The following is a 15216-nucleotide window of genomic DNA, read 5'->3' as shown; positions in this document are numbered from 1 at the left end:
CTATATTTTCTGGTCCTTGACTACTTCTCTGTAACTTTTCTCTCCTATCTCCACCACACTGCCTGCAACACACTCTCTATATTACAGACTTCTCAACTATATTAAGTTATTGCAATTCATGAGCTTTCTTTGTCATCTTTATGTCTTAAGTTCTTTGTGTAGTTTTCTTTTATCCCATCATGCCTTTCCTTCCCTTTCTCTGCCTGGCAGATTCCTAACCATTGTCCAAGGCATAACTCAAATATCATCCATGAGAAACTCTTTTAGAATCTAGAATCCTCTTCCGTATTTCCAGTTGGATTAGTTGCCCCTTCTCTGTGTTCATACAACACTTTATACTATATGCGGCGCACTGTATGGTAATTGTTTACATCTATGTTTTCCTGCCTGGGACTGAGTTTCCTATAGATAGAGACTGTGAAGATTTTTTTTTTATGTGTATCCTTGTTTTAACGTGTCCAGCGCAATGGAAGCTAGTAGATGTTCAAGGCATGTTTGCAAGTTTATTGAATTGGAATTTGAATTTAAAACTATACTGAGTTGGAGGAATGATCCAAATGAAGAGCCTGAAGCTCCATAAAGTACTTAAACTATTAGAGTTGGTGAATTGCTATACTTGTATATTGTTTTGGTAGTATTTATCTTGCGTCAATGAAGAATGAACTTTTGAGAGTTTTTTTTCTCATTTTTGGTGAAAGAGTTGCACTAACAAGTGTAGTACTGATGGGGCCAGTGAAAATAGGAATGTAGGCAGTGACCAGGGAACACTGGATGAACATTGAATGTAAGGTGATATGATGTGTGCTGCATGACTACAGACGTAGAAGTAAAAAGCTGTTAATTTGTGACTTTGTATAAGATTACTCAGAATTTTTGTAAGCATGGGCCCTGGAATAGGTAAGAAAGGAAACACAGAGGGGCCAGAATTTCGAGGATGATAACCAGTTAGACGCTTGCTGAGGTGGCAAGGGAATTGGCTGAGAGTTAGAACTCTTTTCTCAGGAGTTATTTCTAGGATCATATAATTAAGGAGTTCACACCCGGAAACCGGAAGAAAGGGCTAAATAAGCAGAGAGGAGCACTGGCTGGGCCCAAGAGTTGAGTCCCAGGAAAGCACCTGTACACTGAAAAGGAGTGATGATTGAGTATTTTAAAGCTGGAGAAAGCTCTTTGAATTATCTATTATCAATTAGAATTTAGATATACACATACACAGATTATAACTTGAAATGTTCTCATACTCTGGTAATGCTGAATTATGTACTTGAACAAGCTGTGTTTGCTGGACTAAAGCAAGGAGAGTTAAAGAAAGGAATACACTGCTAGCAAAGTACAAGGAGGTAGGCCAAAAGCTGGGCCCCAAGGGAATGTTTTATAACAGGAGGAATCTTACATTTTATCTTTGAATGAGAGTGGGAGAGGGGACTTAGGACTTCCCATAGATGAGACAATTTGTTGTTTAGCTAATTCAAAACAATGCCTGATCTTCCTTCCCTGTCTTCTGTATTTTCTTTCTTTGCTAATGGCACCATCATCCTACCTGCCTGTCAGGCTCAAGGTCTGTCATTGTTTATTCCTCCTTTTTAAAAGCCACACATTTCCACACAGATAAATCCTTGTCCTGTTGCCTCTTTCCGGTGGCGTCTTTTGCACCTGTTCCTGCTTCTGTTTTCATGATCACTGCCCTAGTTCGGACCCCAATTATCCATTGGAGGAGAGACTCCATTGCAGTCATATGCATCTTGCTTGGGTTCCCTACCTTTTAATTCTTCCTTGTGTTATTTCACTCTGTTCTCCAACTGGATAATTTTCCTAAGCCCAATGCTGATGATGATAAGCTCTCATGGTTGAACATGGTCAATAGAGCCCCAGTTTTTTTATGGAATAAACTCTAGATTCCTTAGAATGTATTCAAGGCCTCATCTTTTCAATCTAATATCTCCCTCCTCCTCTTGCATGTGGCTGCACTCTAAAGAAATCCAGTTTCTTTGCATGCACTTGTATTTTCCAGTGTCCATGCTTTTGCTCACAGTCTTCTCTCTGTCGTGGGTTACTTTCTCGTCTGACATTCCCCTACTTTCCTCATTTCTTTTCAAATTCCTTCTCTCATTTTTCCTACTGTGCTTTTGTAGCCATTTGTTCCTTTATGACAATGTTAGTTGCATTGTACCTTTTATTTAAGATTTGTTACCTGTTTCACCTTGCGTTCTTGCTCATAATTTCCTTGAAGGTATTTGCTATACCATCTCACTCATAGGAGGTACTCAGGAGACGAGAGCTCACCTAAAGCAGAGGAACAATTATGGTTTGATAACTGTGTGTGATCATAAACAGCCTGTTATATGAAACCATCTGTTTAAGGAACTGCTTATAGACAGGGCAGAAGCCATTCACTTCACTGATTGCTGGGCTAGCTGACGTCTTTTTTGGGATGCCTTCACTCTCTAGTTATCTTACTTAAAAAAGTGTTTTTATTTAAGAATAATTGACATGCAATACTGTACTAGTTTCAGATGTATAACATAGTGATTTCAGTATTTACATACATTATGAAATGGTCACCACAGTAAATCTAGTTACCATCTGTTACCATACAAAGCTGTTACAGTAGTATTGACTATATTCCCTATGCTGTACATTTCCTGTCTGTATCTTATTTGTTTTATAACTGGAAGTTTGTACCTCTTAATCCTCTTTACCTGTTTTATTCAACCCCCTTCCCCACTCCACCCCCCAGCAACCCTCAGTTAGTTCTGCATCAGTTTCTGTTTTGTTTTGTTCTTTAGATTTCACATAATAAGTGAAATCATATGGTATTTGTCTTTCTCTGACTTATTTCACTTAGCATAGTGTCCATCCATGTTGTAATACATGGTTAAGATTTCATTCTTTTTTGTGGCTGAGTAATATTCTATTGTATATAAATACCACATCTTCTTTTTTTAAAAAAATTTTTAATGTTTATTTTTGAGAGAGAGCGCACACATGTGCAGGCAAGCGAGGGAGGGGCAGAGAGGGAGTGAGACAGAGGATCCTAGCAGCTTCACCCTGTCAGCACAGAGCCCGATGTGGGATTTGAACTCACCAACTGTGAGATTGTGACCTGAGCCAGAGTCGGATACTTAACCAACTGAGCCACTCAGGTGCCCCGGAAATACCACATCTTTATCCATTTATCTATCGATGGAATTTAAGTTGCTTCCATATCTTGGCTGTTATAAGTAATGTTGCAGTAAACAGGGATGCATATATCTTTTTGAATTAGTGTTTTTGTTTTCTTTAGATAAATACTTAGAAGTGGAATTTCTGGATCAATACTATTTTCAGTTTTTTGAGGGACCTCCATACTGTTTTCTATAGTGGCTGCACTGATTTACATTCCCACCAACACTGCATGAGTCTTCCCTTTTCTCCACATTCTTGCTTACACTTGGATTATTTATCTTTTTGATACGTGCCATTCTGACAGGTGTGAGGTGATACCTCATGGTGGTTTTGATTTGTATTTTCCCGATGATGAGTGATGTTGGACATCTTTTCCTGTGCCTTCAAGTTACCTTAGTTTTAAACCCCAGAATGACTTTGTTCTCTCTGTGTTGGTAGGCAGCTTTTTGGTAGGTTTACTTTAATTTAAATTTAACTTTAGTAGGATTCTCTTTTAAGAATTCCAAAGGGAAACATGATTATTATTTCTTTGAAATCACCTCTCTTGCAATTCAGTTCTTATCCAAATTGTGCCTAGAAATATGCCAAAAATCATGAAAATGTTTTCCTTTCAGAATATGAATAGTTTTTGCTCCTTCTCTAAATGACATTGAACTCAATCGTTGCATAGCCTATAAAAGAATCTTTCCATGAGTCTCCAGTAATGAGGCTCCTTCTTCCCCTTCTAATGGTATAATTTTGTGTCAAACCAGTTGATGTATTGAATAAATGGTCTCTTTTGCTCATTAGGTTATGGTGGAGAATTCAGATTTTACTCCTTCACAAGTCGGGTGTCTCTTTACGTTCCTTGCCCGGCAGCTTGCAAAGCCTGACAATACCTTGTTTGTAAACAGAACCCTTTTTGATCAGGTGAGTGTCTTTAATGATGAGAGCTAGAATTGTTTTTATGCTGTTTGCTGTTCACAGAAAAGTTCACTGGACTATATAGTTTCTTAATATAAAAAACTAGATAAATGTCTTATCAGGTAGAAACCTGTTGAGGTTTTAATTTGGATTAAATTGGTTGTTTCTTTTAATGTTGTGCCTGTGTAGTATGACTTTTCTTAGTAACTTGGTATCATGGGGGGTATGGCTTGTGGAGATTGGTTTATAGAGATTTTGTTCTTTTAATTGTGTTCTCTGAATTGCCTAGAATTCTTTGCTCAAGAATTTTTCAATTTTAGAAGTCACCTATCTCATCGGTAGCAAGTCTCTGATGTTGATCATCTGTAAGAGAGATTTCTTTTAGAAAGTCTCAATGTCCCTACAAATGACTTTGATTTTGAAGATCTCTCTTAATCCCAGTTAAATAGCTCCTGCATATCAATACATGGGTGGCCAAAAAAAAAACAAAAACAAAAACACTTTATCTCTGGAGAAAGTTGCCAATAATGACAAGCATTTATTGAGCACTTTATAACACCAGGCTCTCTTCTAGAGTTTTATATGTGTATGTTAACTCAGTGCTCCCCGAGCACCCCCATTCTGCAGATGAGGAAACTAAAGCCTGGAGAGGTTATGTCACTCATCCAGGATCATACTTAGTAAGTGTGATTCTTAGCAATAAATACTATTATTACATGTTAATAAAGTTGAGACTGAAATCCAAGTGGCCTGACTCTGAAGTCCATGCTTTTCTTGGTCCATGGTATCAGGGATCTTAAGGTTAAGGTGTGCTGGTAGTGCTGCCTTCCAGCCATGTTTCTGAACAGTAAAGATAAGATACATATTAAATTGATGGCATACTTGAGCCTGTGGTGCCATGTAATAGGCCAGTCAGTTGGGAAGACACCATATATCTGTGGTATTTGTTATGGCTGAGTATGGATGAATTGATGATACAGAAGGGGTAGTTATTGTTGTTTTCATTATACAATGTTACGGCATGCATGCTAGTCTCCAATAAAAAAAATATACCTTTCCTTTGACCAGGTCCTTGAATTCCTCTGTAGTCCTGATGATGACTCCCGACACTCTGAAAGACAGCAGGTATGAACCCCTGGGACTCTTATTGCTCAAGTATGGGAAAGAGGACAGAATAAGCTGGAAAGAACCCTTCTGTGCTAGACCTCATGAAACATAAGGGGGAAAAATTGTGCCAAACCCTAATACTAAGCTAGATAGTGGCAACTAGAAAATAGTGCAGATGGTTGTTAGGAGTACATTTATAAAGAATTCACATCAAACTAAATTCCTAGGAAGACTGGACCTGTCTTGCGTTCAGCATGACTCAACAGGGAATACTTCATCCTTCTCCATTAAGTAGCAACATTTGGCACCTGTTGTATCCTGCTTTCCACTAGGGCCATTTATCTGATAACCACTTGTAGCTGCTATGGTTCTGGACCAGAAAGGCTGCCAGATCTTGAGTATTGGGACATTGAATTTTGGGAGTACTCTATAGCTCCACTGCATTAGGGCTAAACATTACTGGAGACTAGAATCCATCTGTCCTTCCACTAATCACTGTGAGATAGTAACTGTTGGATTACCGCTTTTTTCTACTTAGGCCACTTTCTCGAGAGTCTCTTCTAGGAGTAGGGTTCTTTCAAAGCTTACCCACTATAAGTGTGGGCACTAAGAGAGTCATCCTATTTAAAAGTTATGGCTAAAAGCATAAGAGACTGTTAAAAACTGAGGGTTGATGGGGGGTGGGAGGGAGGGGAGGGTGGGTGATGGGTATTGAGGAGGGCACCTGTTGGGATGAGCACTGGGTGTTGTATGGAAACCAATTTGACAATAAATTTCATATATTGAAAAAAAAATAAAAGTTATGGCTAGACTTTGTCAGACAAGCTACAAAATATAAGTACTGTGAAAGCTACGCTGGTCTTTTTTATGGTAATAGTGCACAGCTGGGAGGTTGAGACTCTTGAGACTTGGCTAAAGAACTTAGGATAGCAGCAGTGACCCTTTTCTCCTCACAGCTGTGGCCCAGTGACTGCTGCAGACTGACTATTTTAGGAAGATAAGACAGCTGCTAGAATTTTGATTATCTCAAATTATATTGAATATAAATAATAATGTGGACCCCTCACTTTGCCCCTATCTCTCTATTGGCAGGAAAAGTGGATCTTGGTGTTGCTATGTACAATGATAAAGAATTTTAATATAAATAACTAAAATAAATAGAAATAGAAATAAAAACCAAATCTAAATGTACAAGTCAAACCTTGAAAAGTAATCCTTGTATAGTAATGTTCTATTATCGGGAGTCTCCTTTGAGACTATTAAGGTTTTTTCTCGATTCATTTGAGAAATACAGAAAACTGATGAAGTAAATTGCTCAAGTTCAAAACTAAGATTAGAACCCAATTCCTTCCATTCTAGTCCAGCACTCTTGTACTCTATATGTAAAAATTTTTGCATGCAGTATTTTTTATTGTTTTCTGGTGGTATACTGATAAAATTTTAACAGCTGGTTCCCCAGGTGTAATTCTGACATGAATGTTAGTTGATATTTTCAATATTTGAGTAAGATGAAAGTACAGGAGTGAAAGCATGGCAGGACTTCGTACATTCATCAGTGATGTCTTTGCTGAATCAATTCTTAAATACTGGAAACATATAAGGCCTTAATTTTCTGTGCTATGTGCAATGTGATGATTGTGACAAGCATACTTTTAAATTTGATGGCCTTATTAACCTTGTTTCCATCACTCTTAGCCAGGGATTGGCAGGTTTTTGCTTTTTTGTTTTTGTTCTGTAAAGGACCAAAGAGTAAATATTTTAGGCTTTGTGGGACAGATAGGTTCCATGTCACACATGTCTTTTTGTTTATTTTACATCCCTTTAAAATAAGTAAAATATAGTAACCCCTGATTTGTATAACATGTGTCGATTTCCATAGTGTAAGTACTCCCACCATGGCTGATTTCAGCCTACCAACATGATGTCACTGAACATGGAATTGGGAAGAGATGCACAGTGCCACACCCTGGTATAATATTTCCACCACATAGATGCAGTAACAAACCTCAAAAGCATACACAGTAAAATGTAGTAAAATAATTAGGAAATAGTGAATTGTATTAATTACCTTTTTTAATTTAATTAATTGTAAATTTGTATAATTTAATTTTTAACAATCACTATGTTTAACAACTGGCTTATACAGTTCCTGAAAACTTAATTCTGCTGAATTGTTAAGACTGGCTCCAGCAATGGCATTTCTATTATATTATTCCAAATTGAGGCTCTCAGTAGATGAGTTCACTCCATAGTTCTATACTACAGTATATTATAATGCTCAAAATGGACTCAATTAAGGTTCTGAACAGTAAGTTTTAGATAGGTTTTATTTCTTTTCTGCTTTTTTGTCTTTTCTTAACTTGAAAGTAATCAATTTCCTGGGAGTGCCTGGGTGGCTCAGGGGGTTAAGTGTCCAACTTCGGCTCAGGTCATGATCTCACAGCTTGTGAGTTTGAGCACCATGTCAGGCTCTGGGCTGATAGCTCAGAGCCTGGAGCCTGCTTTGGATTCTGTATCTCTGTCTCTCTCTGCTCCTCCCCTCCCCTGCTCACTTGCTCTCTCTCTCTCTCTCTCTCTCTCAAAAATAAGCATTAAAAAAAATCTTAAAAAAATTATCAGTTTTCTATGTTAGAAAAATATTTGTTAAATGGTTTCCTGAAGTTCTGGGAAGGGTCATGTTACTCTGGATCTCAAACTTAAATATAAGAGAGAGCTTTCTCATATTGTTCTATGACTGTATAATGTTTCTGTTGTATTTTGAGTTTTATTTTAAAATATTGATGAATCAACCTCAACATCCTATTCACTTTTTTATTCAGCTACCTGGTGTGGTTAAAGCTTAATTATATGAACGAACCCCAGTGTTTTATTTGTGTGTGTGTGTGTGTGTGTGTGTGTGTGTGTGTGTGTATGCCATAAAATTGATTTTAACCACTTTCAGTGTACATTTCAGTGGCTTTAAGTATATATGATTGTTGTGCAGTAATCACCACCGTCCATCTTTAGAACTTTATCATGAATTCCTGAACTGAGCCTCCCCATTAAGCAGTAAGCATTAACTCCCCATTACCACCCTCCCCAGCCCCTGCCAGCCACCATTCTACTTTGTGTCTCTATGAATTTGACTGCTTTGGGTACCTCATATAAATAGAATCATATAATATTTATCCTTTTGTGACTGGCTTGTTTCACTTAGCATAATGTTTTTAAGGTTCATCCATGTTATTTCATGTGACAGAATTCCATTCTGTTTTAAGGCTGAATAATATTCCATTATATGCATATACCATAATTTGTACATCCATTCATCCATTAATGGACATTTGGGTTATTTCTACCTTTTGGCTCTTATGAATAATGCTATTTTGAAAAACCCTAATGTTTAAGTAGAAAAATTAAACATGTAAGCATGGATACTACCTATGGACAGTAGATTTTAAAGAACCGTGAGACATGAAAGCACCAGACAAAAATTCACTTCTTGAAAGAATATATATGGACATTTTTGGCTTAGTGGAGGGTCAGATATTAGAATATTAGATATTCTAATAAGGATTTATTTACAAACACTGTGGCATTTCTTCCATGTTTGAAAAATAGAGCCATTTATCTTTTTGTAAGACTTCATTACAATGTGATCAACATAAGGGTACCTCCTGGTACTTCGTATATGGGAAAGCCAAGTCAAAACATCAACTAATAAGACCAAAAAAAAAAAAAAAAAAAGGAAAAGTTACATTTTGTGTGGCTGAATGGACTCTTAGAGAGTTAGTAAATAAAAGTAGATTCCAAAGTGTTTTACTCATTTATTTTAAATATTCAGGTCCTTTTAGAATTGCTGCAGGCTGGAGGCATAGTTCAGTTTGAAGAGAGTCGGCTCATCCGTATGGCAGAAAAAGCAGAGTTGTAAGTTGTTTTTAAGGCATACATTAGTCCCCATAGAATTACTAAGTGAAACTTCTGTAACTGGAAGCCTTGTTTATTGATAAATTACCAATTTTTAATTAAGAAAAGCTATGCAAATAACAACAAAAAACCTAAGTGCAAAGCTTTTGTCTTTCAAGTCTAGAAATGAGTAAGTAACATTTGCAAAAATTAATGAGTAAATTTGAAGTGTTTGTACATTTGTTTTAGTGTGAAAAAGAAACAACAGTCTTATGATTTATAATTTTAGTTTTATTTACTTAAAATTTCCATCATTTTATAGATTCTGAGTTGCCTTATACATATTCTAAACAATGCAGAATTTAACATAGCAAATGAGATATGATGTGTTAACACTACCATTTATCTGATTTGTTGAATATTTCATTTGACATATTTGTCAACAGAGAAAATTCATATAGTTAATTGATAACTAATATTTTAACTATTTTTTATGTGACACATTATTGCTTTAACATTTATTTTGTACCCAGCTTTGAAATTTCTTATAAACTGAGTATTCAGCAGCATCTTAAACCTATATTTAGAGGAATGGCAGATACTACTCTCCCTTAGCTACTGTAACTTCATTTCACAGTAGAAATCAAATCTATATTCATTTTTCTTAATACCAACTTCTATGAGCAAACTTCTTGAAACAATAAGCTAATAACCACCTGCCTGTTTGGTACTCTGAACTGTTTCCTTTTATGTTCTAGCTATCAAATTTGTGAGTTTATGTATGAACGAGAACACCAGTACGACAAAATTATTGATTGTTACTTACGTGATCCACTGAGGGAGGTGAGTTATGAGACTACTTTACCCTTTTGTCTTGCTCAGTCTTCCCCTCCCCTTATTGAGTAGAAATAACTAGTAAGTAGGTATAACTATTCAGTACACCTATTGGGACATGTTTGCTGATTCAGGGGTTTTTTTCATTTATTCAACAGATTTTTTTTTTTTATCAAGTGCCTACTATTAGCCAAGTATACATTGATCATTAAAACATATATTTTCTATAATTTTAGAACTTAGAGTTTAGTGATGGAGAGTGACCATAAGGAAACCATATATGTAATCACATATATGTAATCACAGATTGTGATTACACAGATTGTGTGTGAGTGCTAGGAAGGAGAAAATGGGTGCAACTTGAGAAGATGTTGGGGGAACTGACTTACACAGAGCAGCCAGGGAAGGAATCTCGGAGGAGGTGACACACAGACTGAGTTTTGGAATTTGAGATGAAGCCAGTCAAGCAAAGAGCCAGTGGAAAAAGTATTCCAAGATAGGGACAAGGGTAACACAAAAGGGCAGGAATGGTGTGAGATTGAATTGGGAATGTGGATAGGGACCACTAAAGAAAAAAGTATGATATTCTTTCATTAGCTTAATGAAATGGGGACCAAAATTAATTGGAATGGATTTGCTCCTGCCAGGAGTCTATCCTAAACTTTAAACAATGACTCATTGTCTTTAGTGTCAGTTTCCCAGCAGTTTATCTACAAGTGGTTTTCCATCTCCAAATAATAGATACTTACCAAGACAGGTACAGATAGTAGATAGTGACTCAATATTGCTTCAGTGAATGAATGAATATATTGCCTTGTGTTTTTCAGGAAGAAGTGTTTAACTACATTCACAATATCTTATCCATTCCTGGACACAGTGCAGAGGAAAAGCAGTCTGTATGGCAGAAAGCAATGGATCATATTGAGGTGCTGAGCCAACAAAGTTTCTTAAACTTCCCCATTTGGATGGGTATCTCCCAATTTAAGTGTATGCTAACTAAGCAATAGCAGGTGTCATATTATTAAGTTGATCTAATTGAAAATTAACTTTTTTCACATAATTTATTTTACCTCATATTTGTATTCATAAAGTCCATGTCATATACAATGTATTATATCATAACTTCTGAAAATAACCTAAGTTCAATCAGCTGGTTGACAAACTGGAATATTAGTGGGTTCTTAACAGCCTTCTTAGAATGATTCTGAGAGTAGTACTGGTCTTTGCACCTGATATGTGATAGGGAGCCATTCCCCCCAGTCACCCAGTGGACTTTTAGAAACATTACTGCAGTATATTATTCTCTCTGATGCATTTCCCTCTCCATATGTAACAGAACAACGTTTCTGATTTTCTTTATGCATGCTGTTTTACAAGAATACAGGAGTTGACTTTAGAGCAAGAATTTCTTTTTAAAAAACAAGCTTATAGATGCTTAAGTGGAGAGACTAATACATGTGATCACGATGAATCTGAAGAGAGGTCCCAGAATCAGTCCTCACGTTCATTTCCTTAGGTTCATCATGTACACAACACCTCAGAAACCAACAGATCTATAGGTTTTTTGAATCTATTCTGTTTTATGGATTACTGGTAATTGAAAAAAAAAAAAAACTATGACAAAAGATGCTGAGATAATCCTAGTTTTGGAGATAAGAGATTACAAAGTTTTTCTTCCTGTAGCAAGGGTCAGCTGATGGGTGAACTTCTGGTGATGGGTTTAGAGATGTAGTGAAAGATATGATTATTCAGTATCTTTAAAAAAAAATGTCATCCATATGGAAAATGATAAGAAAGGATGAGCTCTGAAGCATTGTTTGTGATGTGAATTCTTTGTTCTAGTTCCCAATGGTTATAAAGTTTAGAGAGATCAGAAATGTGAACAGCATCTTATGGGAAACATGTGGTGTGCAAGGTGGCTCAGTCAATCACCAGATATGTGGTCTGAAGTAATTGCCACACTTTTTTATCTGTAGGATTGAGAACATATATGTTATTTAATGTTACCATATTCCTGCTAACAAGATGAATGAATATATCTTGGTGGAAAGAACTCAAGAAAACCTTTCCCTATTTTCAGTTGTATCTTTTTTCCTTTAATCATTTTGTATTCTTTTTTCTTTCATCATCCCCTTTGTCCCCATAGTTACATTATGGCTCATTCTTCATTTCACTTCATCTGCATTATGCAGTGGTTTGAGCACATGGACTCCAGACATCGGAAAATGGAGCTATGTCTCTGCATAATGTGAAACGTGATGAATTAATCAATGAGCAAACAAATTACTCAGCAGAAAACTCATATTGGAGAAACTAGAAGGGTTTTTGTTGCACAACAATTATTTCTGCTGTTTTCTCCACATCTGCACATTTTTGCACCTTGAACTTTTTAATATCTCTTAAGGCCACAATTACAAACATACAGATTTTTTGTTGAAGGACTTCTGTGGCTGCAGTAATGTGAATAAAGTCAATATTCAATGTGTAGGGGGAAACATCCTCATCATAAAATTTTCTGACAGTATACACAGTGTATAGATTTCTTAATACTCTGGAGTTATAGACCTCTTGTGAGAATCTAATGAAAGATTTGGACCTGTGGCACATAATACTGTGCATGTGCACAGATACATAATTTTGTTTATTATTGCAGGGATCCATAGACTCCCTAAAAGACATTCTTAGATTGGGCCTGTGGATTCCAGGTAAAGAATTGCTAGTTTCGATGCTTTTTCCAATATGGACAAAACATGTTTCATTAGATTTTTTAAAATATTTTTCATTTCAAAATATGTAAGTATCCCCAAAAAGTTCATAAAACAAATGTACAACTTAATAATACATTTAAAAAGCAAACGTCCCAGGCCCAGGTCAAGAAATTGAGTTACTTCCAATACACCAGACCCTTTTTGTGTATCCTTTCCTGATCAGAGTCTCTTGCTTCCCCTAATATGTCCAGGATCCTGATAATCCCAGGTTTTTCTGATAATCTCCTGCCTTTCTATATATTGCTACTGTACATGCTTGCATCCCTAAAAAGACATATGTTTGTTTTGCCTTTTTTTGAACTTCAGTAAATGAAGTTCTACTCTATGAAGTTTGTATATTCTGTTGTAGGTAGCTGTGGTTCATTTTAATTCTTGTGTAGTATTCCATTTTACAAGTATATTACAATTTATTCATTTCTACTGTTAGTGAACATTTCTATTCTTTCTAGTTTCTATTAAAAATAGTCATTCTGGGGGCACCTGGGTGGCTCAGTCGGTTGGGTGACCGACTTCGGCTCAGGTCATGATCTCACGGTCCGTGAGTTCAAGCCCCGCATCGGGCTCTGTGCTGACAGCTCAGAGCCTGGAGCCTGTTTCAGATTCTGTGTCTCCCTTTCTCTGACCCTCCCCTGTTCATGCTCTGTCTCTCCCTGTCTCAAAAATAAATAAAAAACGTTAAAAAAATTAAAAAAAAATAAAATAAAAATAGTCATTCTGTGATCATTATACATGCATCTTAAGCACAGCATTTCTTGAGAGCAGCCTAGCATTACAGCATCAGCTGAGAACTTGATAGAAAGGTAGTTTCAGTCTTTGCTCACACCTAGTGAATCAGAAACTCTGGAGTTGGGGCCCAGCATTATGGTTCAATAAGCCCTCCAGGTGATTTTGATGCATGCTAATAACATTTGACAATCTCTACTCTTGGGCCTATAATTGCCAGTTAATTGGGATAAGTATATTCAACTTCACCAGATGCTGGCATTGTATGAGATTTTCCATTAGCTCTTTATCTTTGTTAGACTTTAAAATGTTGCCAATCTGGGGGTGCCTGGGTGGCTCAGTTGGTTAAGTGTTCAACTCTTGATTTTGGCTCAGGTCATGATCTCATGGTTCGTGAGTTTGAGCCCTGCATCAGGCTCTGTGCTGACAGTGCAGAGCCTGCTTGGGATTCTGTCTCTCCGTTTCCCCTGTCCCTCCCCTGCTCTCTGTCTCTTTGTCTATTTGTCTCTGTCTCTCTCTTTCTCTCTCTCTCTCTCAAAATAAGTTAAAAAAAAAACTTAAAAAAAATAAGATTTTGCCAATCTAGTGCATGTATAAGGATATTTTATTATGTTTAAAACTTGCATACCCTTAATTACTAATGAGATTGATAGCCTTTCATTGTTTATTAGCCATTTAAATTCTCTTTCTGTGATGTGTCAGTTCAAGTCTTTGGCCCATTTTTCTATTAGAATGTCTCTTGTACTTACAGGAGAATTTCACGCATCCTGGATATTAGTCTTTTTTCAGTGATACGTGTTATAGTTATCTTTCACTCTGTGGCTTTTTTATGTAGTTCTTTTTAAGAAAAGTTTTTTTTTTTTTAAGTAATCAAATCAATTTTTTCCTTCTAGACTGAAGGAAAAATTCTCCTATATTATTGTCTAAGAGCTTTCTTGTTTATTTTGGTTTTGTTTTTGAATCTTAGGTGCACTTGAAAGCAGTTTTTATACAGATGTAAGGGGGGTGTCCAATTAGTTTTTAAAATATGGATGTCCAGTTTTCCCAGCAACAGTTAGCTATTTTAAAAGGTTACCTTTCTCCATTGTTCAACAGTGTTACTTTGTCAGGAGTATATCAAGGATGTATATGTTTGTTTTCCAGCACTCTATTCTGCTTCACTGCTCTATTTGTCTCTGCATTGGTACAGCACTATTAAATATTACTGCTTTATAATAAATCTTGACATCTTTAAGGGAGTGTTGGCTATTTTTAAAAATTTATTTATTTATTTTGAGAAAAAGAGCAAGTGAGCATATGCGTGGAGTGGGGGAGGGGCAGGGAACAAGAGAATCCCAAGCAGGCTCTGTCACTGCTGAGCTGAATGTGGGGCTTGAACCCACAAACAGTGAGATCATGACCTGAGCCAAAATCCAGAGTTGGACATTTAACCACCTGAGCCACCTAGGTGCCCCAAGAGTATTGGCTATTCTTGACCTTTTATACTTTTATTTCTTAATTTCTAAATTTTAATTCCAATATAGTTAACACACTATATTATATTATATCATGTGTACAATATAGTGATTCATCAGTTCTGTACATTACTCCATGCTCATCGTGGTAAGTGTACTCTTTAATTTCCATCTATTCTACCCATCCCCCACCCATCTCTGTTCTGGTAACCTTCAGTTCTCTATAGCTTTTTTAGTTTTTTGGCTTGTCTCCTTTTTCCTTTGTTTTGTTTCTTAAATTCCATATGAGTGAAATTATATGGTATTTGTCCTTCTCTGACTGATTTATTTCACTTAGCATTATACTCTCTCCATGTTGTTGCACATGGCAAAATGAC

At 36.4% G+C, this 15216-nt stretch overlaps 1 protein-coding gene across 13 annotated transcripts in view; it reads left to right on the top strand.

Moving 5' to 3' along the window:
• The window catches only part of VPS8 (VPS8 subunit of CORVET complex), a 253159-nt gene that overhangs the window by 118798 nt on the left and 119145 nt on the right, over positions 1 to 15216 (top strand). For all 13 annotated transcript variants that reach the window (XR_008297776.1, XR_008297777.1, XM_027061270.2 and 10 more), the window contains 5 exons: positions 3955 to 4074; positions 5137 to 5193; positions 8999 to 9081; positions 9819 to 9903; positions 10722 to 10820. Coding sequence is in view for 11 of the 13 variants with exons in the window: in XM_027061270.2 (XP_026917071.1) it covers positions 3955 to 4074; positions 5137 to 5193; positions 8999 to 9081; positions 9819 to 9903; positions 10722 to 10820 (444 nt within the window). In the remaining 2 variants the exon portion in view is untranslated. The remainder of the gene's footprint in view (positions 1 to 3954; positions 4075 to 5136; positions 5194 to 8998; positions 9082 to 9818; positions 9904 to 10721; positions 10821 to 15216) is intronic.

The sequence above is a fragment of the Acinonyx jubatus genome, chromosome C2, assembly GCF_027475565.1.
Source record: "Acinonyx jubatus isolate Ajub_Pintada_27869175 chromosome C2, VMU_Ajub_asm_v1.0, whole genome shotgun sequence".
Lineage (NCBI taxonomy): Eukaryota > Metazoa > Chordata > Mammalia > Carnivora > Felidae > Acinonyx > Acinonyx jubatus.
Note: the sequence above shows the minus strand (reverse complement) of the source record. Positions and strands in the feature narration are given on the sequence as shown.